Genomic DNA, 18,072 nt, shown 5'->3' with positions numbered 1-18,072 from the left:
GTAGATTAAATCCAAATAAATTCTGTTTGAAGGAATCTGTATAAACGGCTAAACATTTAGTAATAAGTCGAGTAAATACAAGGTCTTATGCTAGAATCTCTGCTAGAAGCCAGAAATCAATTTTATAATATAGTCTACCTTTATCCCTCCCCCCTCTTTAAAATATATTTTTATTCATAAAGGAAATTCGTGATAGAAGCTTTAAAAACACTAGATACTTGTATTATTTTATAAAAATATAAAATAACCAAATGCCTAATATAAGTGAACCTAACTTCAATAAAATTTATGGCGGAAAACCTTGGATTACAGAGTGCCCCTAAAGGAAATCCTGGATACCCCTATGAATTATACATATGATACAAAAAAATGGTGAAGGGGGGTGGGTCTATTAAAGAAGCTTGACCCCAAAACTCCTGCAGTTTAGCCCCGATTAAATAGATACAAATTATATAAAGTTTTTGCCTATTTTTTTTTTATTGTGGTTCAAGTCAAGAAAAATATATTTTAATTACATGGCCTGTCAGATTTAAATTTTTAATAAAAATGATTAAATTTTATTAAACCCCATATTTAATATATCTTAACCATAACCCATATCTCAAATCTTTAATTAACCCAATCCATATCTCTCTAACCTTTAATTTAATCCTACGCACTTAGCATAACTTTAAATATATTTCACCCAATTAAAAAATTTCCTTGAGTTGCAGATTCCTTGTTATTACTTTGGATTAGTCGAATAATTTTTTTTTGTTTGTTTAAAATATCATAGAATTCCCAATTACGGTGAAACTTTATTTCGAAATAAATAAGAATTAAAATATATAATCATTACTTTTGTAATAATCATTAAAAATCCATTAAATAGTGCGGCACCAAAAACTCGTAATCGATACACTTTTGAAGGAAACGCACGGTACTAACACGATTTGAAAAAATGTATATTTTATATATTTAAAATTACATATAACCATATATGTATAACGGTTTCATTTGCTAGGGTGAGAAAAATAAGAAATGCAGTTAACACCAAAATATATATAATCAAGGCGCCTGTTTTTGATATAAAATATTTATAGTTTAATAAAATATATATATAGGATTAAATTTACAATTTTTATATATGGGTTGACGATGAGGTTTGCCTTCGAAATACGTTATAATCAAAAAGAGGAATTGATAAGTTATCATAGTGAATACGGCAGTTTGTTCGTAAGAGGTAAAATCTTTCCTATATGTTGATTCGTGACTGAACCACCTAGATCAAATAGCGTGCAAAACAATAGTTAAATAGAAATTGCCTACTCTGGGAAGAACCCTGCAAATGAAAATTTTTTTTCGGAGATAAACTCAACATTAATATTTTTTAAACCCGCCCTGAAATTTATAATTAATTTTCCCGGAAATTTTAACTTGAAAAATATATATATTAAACACATGTTTAGAAAGTTATATGTAATAACAAATTACTAATTGTTTAGTCCTATTCACTAGAGAGATTCTAATTATCATTTAATATTTAAGAACGGATATTTATTTTACTATATACAGTAAACTTCTAATTTAAGATCTTGATAGTTCAGGCAACTCCCTTGTTTGACCAAAATTTTGAGTCCCAATTAAAAACTACTCTGTATTATAAAATGCCTTGACAGATCTTTAGGTTCCCAAATTAAACAAATAATAAAATTTTCGGGCCCGGACTGGCTCAATGGGAATTCAATCAATGCCCGGTCCCGTCTAACTAATTTTCGCCTAGCTGAGCCCAGGTTTAATTTATTACTATGCCTTCACTTTTTTAAATATAACCTCTAAACAAAAATAAACAACTATTTATAATAGTGAGGAGTGGTTAAGTTAGAAGCACTATACTTTATAGATTATTATGAAATATCAGAATTCGTCAAATATGTATACAAAATATATTTTGTCCGGCCAGTCCAAAATATTTTTCAGAAGTTTTTCGGGAAGGTTAACGGACGGGGTATATTTTGTATATGCGGCTATGAAGGTTTTTATTTATTGGATCACATAAAATTTCTTAACCACATATGAATTTTATCCTTTTAAAAGTAACTTTTTTCAAATGCTGCTTCCTTTTTTTAAATATAAAATAATATAGGGATTTAATTATCTACTAAATATATTATATAAAAGATTAATAAACTATTTTATAAAAAAATTACACATTGAACAAAAAGTGTAAACAACCATAAAATTATATTTTAGAGATAATGAGTGTTGGGTCTAGTTTACGGAGCAATTTTAATTATACATAATATGACCAGAAATTATTATTTAATTTTTTTTAAATATTATATATGCAAAAATTGCAAATATTTTAGGCTCCACGCAGAGGCATTATCATGTAAAGTTTTTAATATGATATAAAAATTATTAGTAAGAATAACAAAATGAGATTATTTATTAAGAATTATATCAAGTAATTTTGATTTTATTGCAGTTTGCCATTTATGTCTCGCATGATCCTCGGTCTGTCCTAATTTCCCAATTTTATTATCCTAAATCAGTTAATAAGAGACAAATAATAAGTGTATAATAATATAATTATGCACTTAAAAAAATCTATAATATTTAGGATTTTTTTTAAATTTCAAAACATAAAATAAATAATTTAAAACAATACCATTCTTGTAAAGTTGTTATCTCTACTACTGCAACTTGAATTGACGAATTTAGTAAGACATATATTAATAATGAGAGAAAGGGTATAAAACCAAATAAGCTTACTTCTGGATATAAAGGAGATAATTCTATTTGAGTAGGACTTATTGACGCTAAAAAAAAATATACTTAAAAATTCAATATAAATTTAATATACAAAGATCTATTAATATGATTAGCTGAAGCAAATCCATAAATAAATATTGTGTATCACTAAAGTCTGATCTAATCTGTATATATATATATATATAATATAAAAAAAATGCTATTTATATTATAAATTACCCAGCTTAATAGTACAACAGATACGAGTTGTACAAAGCTGTAAACTGCCACATATTGAAATACGCCGAATGAAGTTGACAAAGCCGCACGGCCTTCTCTTTATGTAAAATATTATTTTTAAAGTTAATAATTATTTTGCATTAAATTCTATATACCTTAATATAACTTTAACTGCTTTAATATTCTGTTTATTAGAAATAAAATTAGCTGATATAGAGGTTTCTTCCGCTGATAATGATATACCCGCATGTGCTTCTTTGAGTGCCTATAAAAAAATGATAGAATTAAATTACAACTAACAACTCACTCTACAATCATTTGATCCGTCCCCGCACATAGCCACATAGTATTGCATTTCTTTCATGCCCTCTATTAATTGAGCCTTTTGCTCAGGAAGCATCCTGGAAAATATACCACCTTTCACCATCAACTAATTAACATAATTAATAATGCTCAAATTTGTTATAAAAAAATATATATAATACTTTAGGTATAACATCAGGAAAATATTTCCTCACCATTTCAAATGATTCACCCGAAATTGCTAATGTATAGGCGTATTCTTCAGGATATTCGCTATCAAAATAATCAACCGTACCTCCTCTCTAAATTAAATTTGAATAAATATTATATAGATTAATTAACGCGAAAACCGAATATTCTATCCTTTCGACTATTTCGCTTTCCTGACTAATATCTCGAGTATATTTTATTTCTTGAGATTTTCCCGGTCCACCCTCTGCCTCAATAATGATAATTTTTTCATTTCTTTTAATTAAACCGCACTGTTTAGCTATTGATATAGTCGTATGCATTCCATCCCCTATAACAAATATATATATATTTTTTTAAATATTTAATTAAGTGTAAATTTAAATTTAACCTGTAGCGATTGCCATTCTCATTTTGATTTTAGATAAATCTTGTATAATTGGAATTGTTTCTCTTTTTAAAGGGTTTTCCATAATTAAAAACCCAAGAAACCAGAGATTGCACTCAATTAATTCCCTTTTTTATAAAATAATTAATATTTGTGAAAAATTATTGGGACAAATAAAATGCATTAATTATCATGATTGCAAGCAAAAATGTACGTCTAACTTACAAGACAGAACCAATAATTTTTATACAGGGGGAGGGGGGGTGCTGAATTGAACATATATTTTAATGAGCGTCATTTTAGTCAAATTTCTCGGAGGCTAGATAAAGGGTGATTAAAAATATTTTCGTGCAACTGTTTTTTTTTCTAATAAAGATATAAACAATTTTCGATTTCCTGGAATCTCTGTTTATGGGATTTTACAACTCCATTTTTAAAACTATTTTTGGGAAACGAAACTTTTGTTATATCGGGATATTTAGTTCTGGGCATTTCGTCAGAGACATTTTGTCCGTTCATTATTGGATATTTATTTGTATTTATAAATTAAAAAATCTAAATATACCTGGTTAACTTTTTTACACTTTGCAAGTCAGCCAATCTATAGTCATCTAAATATTTAAATGCAAAAGCTAGTATCCTAAATCCCTGAGTCGCATGTAATTCGTACTCTTTATGATAGTTTTCTGGAACTGTAAAATTAATAAATCATGATATTAAATAGCCAACATAAACATTTATATTAAATTGGTATAATAGTATTATTACGTTCGATAAAATCAGAGTTTGATAAAAATCTTCAAGAAATAATTTTTTTATTTAAATTTTTTTATTTAAATTCTTTTATTTCATTTTAAAAGATATTTTAAGCATAAAAATTACAAAAGATTTAATTATAAAAAATTTTTAAAAAGATTTTGGCATTTTTAGGTAAAATATGCTCAAAAATCTCTAAGATTTTTTTCAAACTCTTTTAATAACATCAATTAACAAAATTAGCCAGAAATTATGTATTGACAAAAAAAAATCAGGATATAAATTTAATCAAATTAAAAGAGCTTTTCCAGTTTGTATATATTTTAAAAGAGAGCTTTGGTCCAAGTTCTTAAAAAATTTAATAGATTCCAGTTATGGTTTCTTGAAATTCTAAGAGAGAGGTGTTCTCCTGGTTACGAAATTTTTCGTAGTTTCAAGAGTTAAGCTTTAGTTAATATTTCAAATTCTGCGTAATGGATGCAAGAGGACTTACCAAAACGGGTTCTATAATTCCAGGACATTAACCTATACCCATAATGATATAAAGTTTCTCAAATTTAACTAGGAAAATTTTTTACTCGAATATGGAACGCACATATCGTGTAATTTTTCAGGAGATCCTTTACAATAAACTTCAAAATAATCTGTGCCATAAACATTGCAAATGATACTCATTCTTTGTAATTCAGACTCAAATGGAAAACGTTGAACAATTCCAATACTCGGTTTACTCTATTTTTTTTTAAAAAATCAAGTTAGTTTAGTTTTAAAAATATAATTATTTTAAACGCAATCTTCTTTAGCCGGTTTCAATATGATTCTAATATCTGATTTTAAAAGTTTGCAATCTTTTATTCTCTAAATAATTAAAAAAAATTTTAAAAAATAAATAATTTTGTTTATAATGGTCTGCAAGTGGAAAAATTTTCCGGGCCGACCCTGCCCGGTTAGTTTGCCCGACCCGGTCTATTTTCATTATTTTACTACCTGCCTGCCCTTTTTAAATGGAAGACCTATCCCGAAATATATGTAATTGAACACCAAAATAAGCACCCATTTATAAAATTGGAAGTATTTAATTAAAACAGTGCATTTTATGAATTATTATTTCTATCAAATATCAACATCAACAATCTGGTCCAATAATTTTTTTCCGGCCCAAATATCTTTTTTCGCAGACCTCTAATTTATATACAGTAAAACTTGTCTAATTATCAAGGCATTTTCTAATATTTTAATGTACATAGTAGTTAATAGGGATTTGAATGAGACTTCAATTTGGTCAAATTATGGAGGTAACCTAATTATTAAGAGCCCAAATTAGGCAGGTTTTACTGTATTTTTTTTTTACCCATTTCGTGCTTTCAAACATTTTCATATCCAAAGGATCGCCGATTAAATTATTATCTATTACACTCAAAGTGTGACAAGTAACTAAAGCCTTTAAAAATGAACCGAATTCCAATTTATCCGGGAATGTTACCCTATCATTAAATCTACAAATTGAGGATTACGGTGTGGTAAAAACGAATTTTATTTTTTATTATACTTCATAGTCGAATTGTTTATATCGACAATCCCTAATATCTCTATTTCATTTTCTGTTAAAGTACCGGTCTGTTGAAAAAAATAAGTAATTCGTATTTAATTATTAATGGAACGCGATAAAATATTTTTTTTATATAACTTTGTCAAAAATTATTGCATTGATGGCTCCTGATACAGCAATCGCGTTGGTATTTAAAACCAAAATACTCTCCTTTTTCAGTCTATTGTACGCTATCACGATGCCTATGGCTAAACAGGCTGGAAGGGCGGGTGACACTGCTGTCGTCACTAAATCCAAGCTTTCCCATATTATTATAAATACGGACATCTTATCAATAGACTTTATTAACTTAATATACCATTTAATTTATTTTTCATAAATAACATAAACACTTACGTTTACTGTAGTTTTAAAAATGGCACCAATACCCGCTAGTGTAGCCAAGCAAATAATATATATTTTAATGTCTCTAGTAAATTTAAAAACAGTCGGCTTGGGGTATATGATATATCTGATCCTGTCACCGTTGAGGGTGTTAAAACCTAGATTTTTTTTAAATTTCCCATAAATTACAGTCATACGGCGAAACCTGTTCTCATGACCACGCATTCAATGTAGTGCCTGTCAGATTCTAATTCTGTTTGGAGTATTTTGCAGCCACCTAATAAAAGATGCTTAGTATCTTTTCTTGGGTTAAACATCTCATTCGCATTTAACAATTTAACGGGTATTTTATAATTTGGCATACTTTCACCTGATTTAGAAAAATAAATATAAAAACCAAATAAAATATTTACCCGTTAGCATCGCTTCACTTACAACGCATTGACCGGATAAAAGCAACGCATCACAAGGCATAAATTCGTAACCTCCTTTCGGAATATTCAGCAAATCCCCAGGAACTAAACGGTCTGAAGATATAAAAATATTTCTTGGTAAAGGATCCCCTTCATTTTGAAGTGTTTTTTTTAAATATAATAAAATTGATCAGAAATTTATAAGACTATGATATTTTGATGGGTAAATTACTTAATTTATGGCTCCAATTTAAGCGCTAAAGCCTTCGTGGGTTGACTAATTACTAAACAATCAACCACTAAATACTGACAAACCAAAATAGGGATGTTTTAGTTCAAAAGTTGTTTTTTGCTTAGTAAGAATTAAAACTCTAATGCTCAGAAAAAAAATAAAATAAACACTAAAATCAAAAAAAGTGTTGAGCACTCATTATTATTTCTTAATTTTCAGATAACAAACCCAATTATCCAGAAAAAAAATAAATAAAACTAAAACCGACATATATTAAAAATAAAATTACTAGTTACAGGACTTATTTTTATTACTGAAATTTTTTGTTTATAAATATGTACTCGATAAAATTATTAAAAATAATATGTGTGTCGAGTTTGAGAGATTACTAAATAAATATTTAATAGTTTTTAAATTATAGTTTCATATCACTGTGTTGTGCTTATCTTTTTCCATACTCTATTACCAAATTACAATATAATATAAAAACATTTCTCTCTTTCTCTATGAAAAATAAAAAATGAAATATTTATTATATTTCAGATCTTTAAATATTGATGATTTTGATTATTAAATAAAATGTTATGATTAAACATTACCTTTAACTTTTCTTCGAACATTGACGATGATTGGCGGCTTTATATTATCTTTAATTTGTTTTTGTACCTTTATAAAATGATTAATAACATTATTCTACTTGATCAAAATATTATAATAGCAGTCTTATTTCAAACTCAAAGTGATTTTTTTTTCAAAAACATAGTATCCTCCTCTCATCCAATTAGCATTGAAAAATAATTTCATATTTTTGAAAAATGATATTATTTGTTTGAAAAGGAGTAATATACGACTAAAAAACCATATAAAATTAGAATCTCGCTTATATTCCCCATAATCAGTAACTTCTACAATCTCCTAATCCAATGACAATATTACAATTTTACCCCTTAATCCCGTCAAAAATTCCCTCCTCTTCTAAATTCGACCTTCTTCCTATACTAAATCAAAATTAACAAAAAAAAGAAACAATCAAAATTAGAAAAAATAAAGGAAACCCAATCAAAACTTATTCCCTTCAATTTTATTTAAATGACAATAACATATTCAACCCCCCCCTACTATTTCTCCAATCTAAAAAATGCAGCTTAACTTTCGTAAAAAGAAGAAAAACTACGATAAATTAATTAAAAAAACATTTACTTGGTTTTCCTTCCAAGCATTATAAAATAAACTAATCAATGTCATTACATCAATCAGAGCCAGAAAAAAATAATATTCATGCCAAATATACATGACATTACAAAATAATTGGTAGATAGGAAAAGGTGTGATCAACTATATTAAGTTTATATATTAAAAAATATTCAAACAAATTTCATTATTATTATACCTGACGCAAGAATAACATTAAGAGGGACTGATGGTAAGTTATAATGATGTTTGGACCGAATAATATCTTTCTATAATTTTACAAAATAAATTTAGGTTTTAGACTATTTGTTCAGAAACCTGATGGCTGATATGCGCAATCAAAAATTTTCTGGGAGGGGGGGGGGGCACTATTAAGTAAGATTTTCCCCAATATATCTTATTGGAGATATTTAAGATGACCTATTGCAGGCCTTTGGCTATGTTTTTAAATAATAGTTTTGATTTTTCAATTTTTTGTTATAAAAATGATTTTCTTATAAAAATTTTGAATTATAATTAGACCTGTGCGCCGCCGGCAATTTTATTCACGCCGGAACAGCCACCAGAGATTATTGGCGAGAGCCGGCTCGCCCTTTTATTTGCCGGCGGCGCTGTGTGTATAATTTTTAGAATGCTGTTTAATTATATTTATATATTAAATTATTATTATTTAAATTTGAATATTAACATTAATAAAATTAACATATAAAAAATTATATATAATATTATTCACAATTAATCAGCATTATTGTGCTTTTCTTATTTTCATACTACAAAACAAAATTTCCAAAGTACCTTCTGACATAACTTGATTTATGATTAGTAGAGAGAGTTGTTATTTCATAATTGTATATAGGGTGGTTTAAAACGTGAAAGTCCATATAAATAATTAATATGTATTGTTTGTGGAAATGAAATATGATGTATGAATGAATGGAAATGATATACACTATTCTATTATATACCATGCTTAATTGGGTAAAAAAGATGTGGAAGATTCGGAAACATAATCCATTTTCATAGTATAATTTATTTTAATTTTAGACATATATATATTTATATATAATTTATATTTTAGTTATGAAAAAAAATGCTTTAATAAAAATATAAGTACAAATAACCTTTCTCGGCTCTTAAATATTAGGAAAAATTAATAATAATAAATCCATTCAAAGTCTAAAAATGTTTTTTAAAGCCAACATCAAGATGTGAGCTCTATTTTGAGATCTTTTCAATGCATAAACTTTATATATAATTTATTAAATTAATTATGTAAAACTTTATTTTGAAAATTCAAAACTAAATCAATTTTCTTATTTGTTTCATTCCAGCTCTAATTATTTTGATGTTTTTTAAATATCTTTTTAATGTATAAAATAAATATGAAGTCTAATGTGGCGAGATTATGTTATGATGTTCTGCTTAGATTTAATGCCATTTGATTCTATAAACAATAAAGGGGTGACAGATTTTCTAAAGGTTTAAAATTTAAATAAAATGATTATTAAAAAATAAATTGCCTAAAAATAGTAATATAAGATAATTGATTACTCATCATCATTAGTTGGGGTGTGCGAGATGATGTTTATTTATCTATAAAGGCACATGTTTTAAATTTTATTGATTCTGGACCAAAATTCTGTTCTATCACTTGATTTATGGACCGATCATTTCAAGCGTCGAAATTATATCACATTGTCTTCATCATTTAGATGAAAATTTTGAATTAAAATATTTTACCCTGGTAACATCAAAAGCATACTGGGGAAACCATATTATCAGAGATTGATAATATTTAAGAGGAGTTCCATTTAAAAGTCGAAATAATATGAATGGTAACTGATGCTGGGGCCAATGTCAAAAAAAAGAGTCAGATTGGGGGATTATGAACATCATTTATGCTTAAGGCATGGACTTCATAATTTGGTTACAATTTACGACATAAAAAAAGTTGCCAGAATTGATATTCTCATTAAAAAAATTAGAGAGATTATTTCAGCCCTCAGATATCGAGTAGCTGATTTGGAATGTGAAATTGAGGATGAGCATCGTAAATGTCTGCAGTCAATTTATGAGTCAGGTCATATCTTGGATATTGATGATTATGATCCATACCTTGATGACTATTTTGATATGTCTGATAAATCGGTTAATAGAAATGGCATTGCACCAATCTAAATACAAAAACTTTAAAAATAAATTGCCCTACCCGATGGCACAACATATTAATTTGGCTAGAAAATGTTCGCAGTGTAAACAAAATTCAATGTTCTAAATAAAATAAGAAAACAATATTTATAACTCTTTAATAATGAATGGAATATGATTGATGAGCTTTACGCAGTATTAAATCCATTGCGAGAGTCGGTGAAATTTCCTCCCAAAAAGGATCGACAATAAACTTAGGGTTATTATTTCGCAGTAAAATAGAAGCTCATATACAAATCAATAGATCTGATTGCTAAGATATTATATGCTTAAAAGAAAATATGAAAAAAGAGCATGACCATAGGTTTCCCATTATTGAACTTCAAGCTATTTTATATTTTTATTAATATAATTATATTTTAAATATTAGATATTAGCTACTCTACTTGATCCCAGATTTCAAATTTTTAAAATTGTTTCAGAATATTTAAATTCGAATACGACATCATTCCAATTTTTAATTAGACATTTAGGGCATGATAGAAATGCACAGATTGAGATTCAAGTTGAAGATAATGGGCAAACATCCAGTTCTTATATAGTTTTCCCTTCCAAGCAATGATTATAACAATATTAATAATCTAAACAAGAATGTCATATTTTGCTCAGCCAAAATATCCCAGAAGAGGATGCAACAATTATTTGGAAGAAAAAGCGATAGGAACTTCCTAGGCTTGCTAGTTAAGCTAAGAAGGTTCTTTGTATACCTGAAACCAGTACACCTAGCGAAAGATTTTTTCCATTTCTGGGTAATATTCAATGCAAAAAGAACTTCTTTATGTCCCACGAATCTTGAAAAAATACTATTTATTCATGTTTGCTAAATCTGAATTCTGATTTATTATATTTCATACTTTATATTTTGTTTGCATTCCAAATTTATATTTTAATTTGTTATAATAAAAATCAATAGAATATTAATAATATGCGTTGTTTATGTGACTCTGATATGAGTAAAAATGCAATTCTTTAGTCTATTTCTGAGAATGAGAAAATACTTAAATTTAATTGGAGTGAGACAGGAAATAATTTAAGAAATGAATTAAACAGTGTTAACAATGTGTTAGAAAAGAGCGACCAAATAAATTATAAAAAAAATATAATGCTTTGATTTATTAATTAAATTCATTAAAAAATAAATTGATTTATAAATTAAATTCATTAAAAAATAAATTGATTTATAAATTAAATTCATTAAAAAATAAATTGATTTATAAATTAAATTCATTAAAAAAATTTAGTAGGCAGTAGCGAAATCTACGCGCTGCAGAACGCCGACGAAAACATTAAAATATAACGCCGCCCTCGAATGAGACATCGGCGCACAGGTCTAATTATAAGTCATAATTTTAAAAGATTATCTTTCAAATTATGGTTTATAATAATATATTGTTATTTTATTTATTTTATTATTTATTTTTTTTGGGGGGGGGGGGGGGGGAGGCGGAGGGGAGAAGAGGTGTAGGAAAAACAATTTTATTAGCTAAAAATGATATTTAAATAGAAAACTTTCCGAAAGGAGAGAAGAATGTGTATTCCTTGCCCTCCTCCCACCCATCTGCACTCATGAGCAGGTCAAATCTAAGCCTGATTAGGAAAATAATTACTAAACCGGGCTAGGTCAAATCATTAACTTAATCATAATAAATATTTAGTTCAGTAATCATATGATGGATTCATAATACATTCATTCGTTTCTCATATTTCCAATTCCCTTAAAAATCATTTGATCAAATTTTGAAAATTCGGGAATGGCCGGGAAAATAAGAAAAAAATATTTTTAAAAATCGGTGCTAGCTGTGATCTTAAAAATGACCGTAAAAATTTTCTTTTTTAAAACCAAGGGTAAAGTTAATTTTTTTTAACTTGAGCTGAAACCCGGCTAGAGTTACTATGCCTCTCTATATCATTTCATAATCTCAGCTGCCTTAAATTATTATTAAAAATTTAAGAAGGATAATAAAAAATTGTCAAAGGACATACAGTAATATTACCAAGCCGTTATGCGTGATAATTTTATGGAAAAGTTGAAAATAAAACTAATAGATTAATATAACCTGCTATTTTCATCCGATGTATCAATCTCCTCCATTCTAGTTAATTCTTCTAAATTAATTGTGTTTTCGATCGAACTTAATTTTTTTTCCAACAATAATTTACTTTTAAGGAAATGTATTAATTTTAAAAAGCTAGAATTTTAAGAAAAAATTTCTTAAGATTTCAAGGGTCCGAATAATAGCGAATATTGATTCTGTTTATCTTTAGGTTCAGATAAATATAGCGGCTCGGGTTCGGCTTTTAAAAAGTATTAATTTCTGGTTTGAACCATTAAAAACCGGTTCAATACTTTTCGCATACAAACTTATTAGAAATGAAAAGCTAAGCATATTTTTTTTTAAAAAAATTTTCTATCCCTCCCAAAAAAAATAGTTATTATGAGCCAATAAAATTTAAATATTTTTCAGATTCTCTCTTGCAAAACTATATATATGCGATGAAGGAATAAATTCGAACGTTAAGAACACTTCTATAAAAAATAACTCGAGTAGTTGGTACCGTCTCAAATAGCAATATACAATCTGAAAAACAACTATTGTTACTTATCACACAAAACTCATTATTAAACACCATTAAAAGAAATAATAAGGATTAATTACCGATTTAACGATTCTGTTCAGGTTGGGTTTATATCTACTTGAGATTTTATACCTTAAAAAATTTAATTAAATATAAAGAAAACTTACGGGAGAGCTCGGAATCGTTTCTTTTCCGCGATCCACGTATATTTGATCATTTTGTTAAAAAAATATCTGACTTTATCAACTTCCTTAAATCCCTTATAGAATAAATAATTATTTTTAAAAAAAAATTTTTTTTTGATGCATTTAAGTAGGAATAGTAATTAAAATTATTCACGTTTCTAATAGGAATTAGTAATTTTTCTTTGGTGCAGGAAATTCTTGGGATATTCCAATAAAATTCATCCGGATAGATAGGCGTTAGCTTACTTATTTTTAACATCAAAAAAAGTTATATGAAATATAGTTATGATCAAACAATATATTTTACTAGTTAGCATTATACTTATAACTAGATAAAATTTTTAAATTTCGCAGTGACTAATAATTAATTTTTTTAAAAAAATATTATTTCTAAGGCTTTGTCGTCTTCCATGAGAAAACCCATGTGTGCTTTCCTTAGGACAGGTTCTTAGATCAACGTGCTAACTGAATAAATGGAAATATAATTTTTGTAATATTTTCAACCTACTTATTTATTCACTTATTCTGTGTTTGATCTTAAAAAAATATGTGGAGGATCGGGGTTAGAATCCCTGTCAAAAAAATGTCATAATTATTCACTGGCTCTTCTAATTTTAAAATATTAGTAATAACTTACATAGTAATTGATACAATTTGTTTTCCACAAGATGAAATAGAATTTTTTTCAACTTTCATTCTTTTCTCGCATAGTTAAATCTCAAAAGAAAGATTTTATTATCATTAAAAAAAATAATATCAAGGGAAACTATATTTCATCAGCGTTCAACCTCCGAAATTTTTTATATCTCATATTTTATTACCAATTGTGATGATGTTTGATCTGGTTTTTGATATTCTCGATAAAATTTTGTCCATACTTGTCCTATTTTATTTAAAAAAATAATATATAAATATAATTATTTTCTTTTGAATAGCTTTGTTTAACATATTTTTAAATAAATTATAATTTCTTGTCATCATCATTTTTTTTAAAAATAAAACATTAGGTTCATTTAAAAATGAATACTAATCGAATAATAAACAATTCGTATTTGATTCCTAATTGAATAACATCTAAAGTTAGAGGTTAGCACGGCCAGCTTACACCATAAAATTATTTTTTAAAGTTGTCAGACCTGGTCCATTATAGTTTATTTTTGTGAAGGAGAATGACATAAATTTACTTAACTAACGGCTTTAAAAAAATTTTAAAATTTTGTAACGGCCAATAAAAAAAATATTTTATGCAATTTATTCGACCTCGGGTCCAAAAAACATCTCTTGGACTTTTATGGATCTCATATTTTTTCTGTTTGTTGTTGTAAAATGGCTCGAAAAATATTAAATAAACCTGGAGGATTTGCTTATAGATGGCAGAAATTGAACATCTATTAACAAAATCTCAATGCTTGCCTTCGCCGTTTTTTAAAAATCGAGCCTTTTAACAACAATATTCCTGTTATTTTTTCTCATTAATTATAATACCTGAATCAAAACTTTATCGCATGTGTCTAATTGCGCGATAACATTCATAGCTTTCAATTTCCATAATGGCTTCCAGTGGAATAATAGAGAAAGTGTACCTCCACTCAATATAATTAATATCCATATTAATAAATTCCTGACTTTGTGTTTTTTAAAACCATGAATATCCTTTTAATTATTTTAAAGACTAATTATAAATTTATTAGTATTAATTACAATATAATCATCTTCTTCTTTAAGAATTCTTTGATTAAATCTGCAAATCAGGTCTTCCTTTTTTTTACTTGGAATAATAATTTTAAAAAAATTGTAAAAATGATATATATTTATATATATATATACCTTGGATCCCGGTTTTTCATAATTAATAACAAATTTTTTTACACGTTTATTATAACAATTGAAATACAATTCTAGAAGAGTTAGTCGTTAAACTTTTAAAATTAATTTTAGTATTTCAACATGAAAGTTTAAGTATGTCTCTATCATAAGTTTATAAAGGTTATATTTTTAAAAGAATTTAAATAAAAATGAATTAACAGATAAACACATGAAACAAAAGTCAGAAATAAAACAGTGAAATGCTATATTTTATTTAGGTAAAGTGAAGGAGATCTTTATAATAAATTTGTATTTTGCATTTTTACTAAAAAAAAAAAATTTAAACAAAAGCAAAACTCAACAAATTATAGATTTATATGTATACTACTCCTCATTCATGAAATAAAAAAAAAGCAAAATAAAAATGAACATAAGTATTGTTTTATTGAACAAAATATTAGCAATTTTGATATCTATTTATTACTTTTAAGCATAAACTAATCAATACAAATAAAGAAATGTAAAGAAATGATCAAAAATGCATTTTTGAGTCTGCCATTTTAGGCACATTGTATATTTCAATTTTTCTTCACCCTTGAGAACTATTTTTATAAAACTTATTCAAACTATTTCCTTATTGCTCAAAAATATCTTTTTATGTGGGGTAGACGCTAAAATTTTAAAATTTCCATTTTTGCAGCTTTAATCAGACAGAACATTTTACCCGTTTTACCAATAACAGCTTTACCTCAAGGCGATATATATTATAATCATTATTGCGTGACCTCTAGATAAGATATAAACTTCAGATAAATTTATAATATTTTAAGGAAATTGTATATAATTTTTAAAACATGGGATAAATATATTTTAATTTGATAAGAAGATAATATAAGTGCTGTAAAGTATTTTTTTGAAGAAAAGGACAATTTGTTACCTTCATCTAGAGGTGACGAGAAACGCAATAAAGCTCTTTAAAGTAAGTGGATCCATGCAGTTAAAAGAGATTTTTTTTTAAACCAAACAATTACTCATGTCTCTGCATTGCACATTTTTCAATTGTATATTTTAATCCAACATATACAAATTATCATAATCCAGGCTATTTTAATTTATCAATTAAATGAATGTGTCATCTAGAGGTGACGAGAAACGCAATAAAGCTCTTTAAAGTAAGTGGATCCATGCAGTTAAAAGAGATTTTTTTTATACCAAACAATTACTCATGTCTCTGCATTGCACATTTTTCAATTGTATATTTTAATCCAACATATACAAATTATCATAATCCAGGCTATTTTAATTTATCAATTAAATGAATGTGTTTTTACCGGATTTTTAACTTTTTCTATTAACAAAATAATTACAAGCTAAATCTAAATGACATGTATATGTGGAAATAAGTTTCTTTTAATTCAATACCTTTATTAAGTAATAATTAATTGTAACTATATATAATATATATATAAATTAATAATTTATTTTTATTCTAAAATTCTAAGACAGTGATAATATGATAGCTGCGGGATAATAATTTTAAATAATTAATATGAATGAATTTTAAAATACATATTTTTTTACTATTTTTTAATTTACAGATATAATGTTTATATCACCGACTTCTTTTTTTTTTCTATTATTTTTATTCCTGCTGATCACTTTATTATTATATAGAATAGGATGTGACTTAGAAAATGCTTATTTTTTTTTCGTAGATATAAAAACATTTCATTTCATCATCTTGCGAGAAAAGAAAGCTAAAATTTTCAAATAAATATTAGAATTAATTAGTTAAAAATATAATAATGTCAATAATTTTTTTTTCACTATATAAAACATATTTTCCTGGTTTTTATAAACTTATATGCTTGCATTAATTGTCTGGGGTTATATTTAATTTTTCTTCCATTTTGTAATTTATCAATTAATCCTTTCTTCTAAAAATATCAAAAAGCTTTTACATAAATTTTGATTTATATATAAAATATATATTCTGTTGTAAATTAAACCTCATCTTTATTAAAAATAAACAAATTAATTTTTTTAAAATGCTCCATCTAGCGGAAATATTCTTGTAATTTTCTTATTGTATATTATGAACCAGGGGCGTCGCTAGCCTTTAAAATCTCAGAGGGCTCAACTAAAAAAAATTTATATGGGGGGGGGGGAAGCCCCCCATACCCCTCATTTGCGGGCCTTTGGCCCGCATTAGTCCGGCCTTCGGCAGGGTTTTATTTAATATATTATACTTTTTTAAAGTTTGCTAACTCTGATAAATTATTCTGATTATCATTGTCATTTATTATATTATACATACAAAATAAACTAGCATGTAAATAATTAAAACAAAATAAGACATTTTTAAAAATATTATTTTTTAATACAAAATCTATTTATTACAGTATAAAATATTTTCGATTGCTGATATAAAAAAAATTTTGCGTTAAAGAATTACAAGTGATAAAGGTTAATTAATTCATACATATGCCTCAATTGATAATGGTTTTTAAAAACTAGATATTATAAAATTAACAACTTACATTGACAAGTAATTGAGAAAAAAATTGTGAGATATTAAATTTCTAAAAGATTATCTTCCACTTTTAATGATATATAAACAAATACACAGTTGACCATTATTGCTTATAAAATATGCAATCATATGCTCTCAGCAGCTATAATAATAATCTTAAATTACATAGCCACACAAATAATAGATGCTGGTTAATTTGCAGTCATAGCAATGCCACTCACTATATTAACTTATATCAGAGTTTATTATGCTAGATAAATTGATAAAACAAAAACACTAAAAATCTTTAGAAAAAATTATGCAAATGTATTGAAGCCTTAAGTTATTTACAAGGCAGGGATGCCATATTAGAAATGAAACATTTTGTAACTATAAAATAAGAACC

General features: G+C 26.5%; 1 protein-coding gene across 1 annotated transcript; it reads right to left on the bottom strand.

The window, feature by feature from the left end:
- Positions 1 to 784: 784 nt before the first annotated feature.
- LOC135930154 (polyamine-transporting ATPase 13A3-like) lies at positions 785 to 14,881 on the bottom strand. The gene is made up of 24 exons (XM_065466937.1): positions 14,834 to 14,881; positions 14,170 to 14,231; positions 12,644 to 12,718; positions 8,901 to 9,012; positions 7,787 to 7,853; positions 6,956 to 7,105; positions 6,748 to 6,912; positions 6,555 to 6,700; positions 6,297 to 6,506; positions 6,159 to 6,226; positions 5,961 to 6,105; positions 5,399 to 5,467; positions 5,188 to 5,341; positions 4,419 to 4,545; positions 3,857 to 3,981; positions 3,627 to 3,796; positions 3,459 to 3,578; positions 3,281 to 3,403; positions 3,129 to 3,238; positions 2,974 to 3,070; positions 2,846 to 2,918; positions 2,651 to 2,801; positions 1,116 to 1,261; positions 785 to 795 (listed from the first exon to the last, which is right to left on the bottom strand). The coding sequence occupies exons 1-24, from the start codon at positions 14,879 to 14,881 to the stop codon at positions 785 to 787; spliced, it is 2,724 nt and encodes a 907-aa protein (XP_065323009.1).
- Between the last annotated feature and the right edge of the window lie 3,191 nt (positions 14,882 to 18,072).

This window comes from Gordionus sp. m RMFG-2023, chromosome 5 (assembly GCF_954871325.1).
Source record: "Gordionus sp. m RMFG-2023 chromosome 5, tfGorSpeb1-WG-v2, whole genome shotgun sequence".
NCBI lineage: Eukaryota > Metazoa > Nematomorpha > Gordioida > Chordodea > Parachordodidae > Gordionus > Gordionus sp. m RMFG-2023.
Note: the sequence above shows the minus strand (reverse complement) of the source record. Positions and strands in the feature narration are given on the sequence as shown.

Bases quoted from the DNA above. Each gene is read 5' to 3' on its own strand.
- LOC135930154 (XM_065466937.1), bottom strand. From the start codon at position 14,881: ATGAATGTTATCGCGCAATTAGACACATGCGATAAAGTTTTGATTCAG. The intron at 7,106-7,786 runs GTAATGTTTAAT...TTCAAAATGAAG, and splicing joins TGTTCGAAGAAAAGTTAAAG to GGGATCCTTTACCAAGAAAT. The intron at 1,262-2,650 runs GTATTGTTTTAA...TATTTGATCTAG, and splicing joins ATAACAACTTTACAAGAATG to GTGGTTCAGTCACGAATCAA.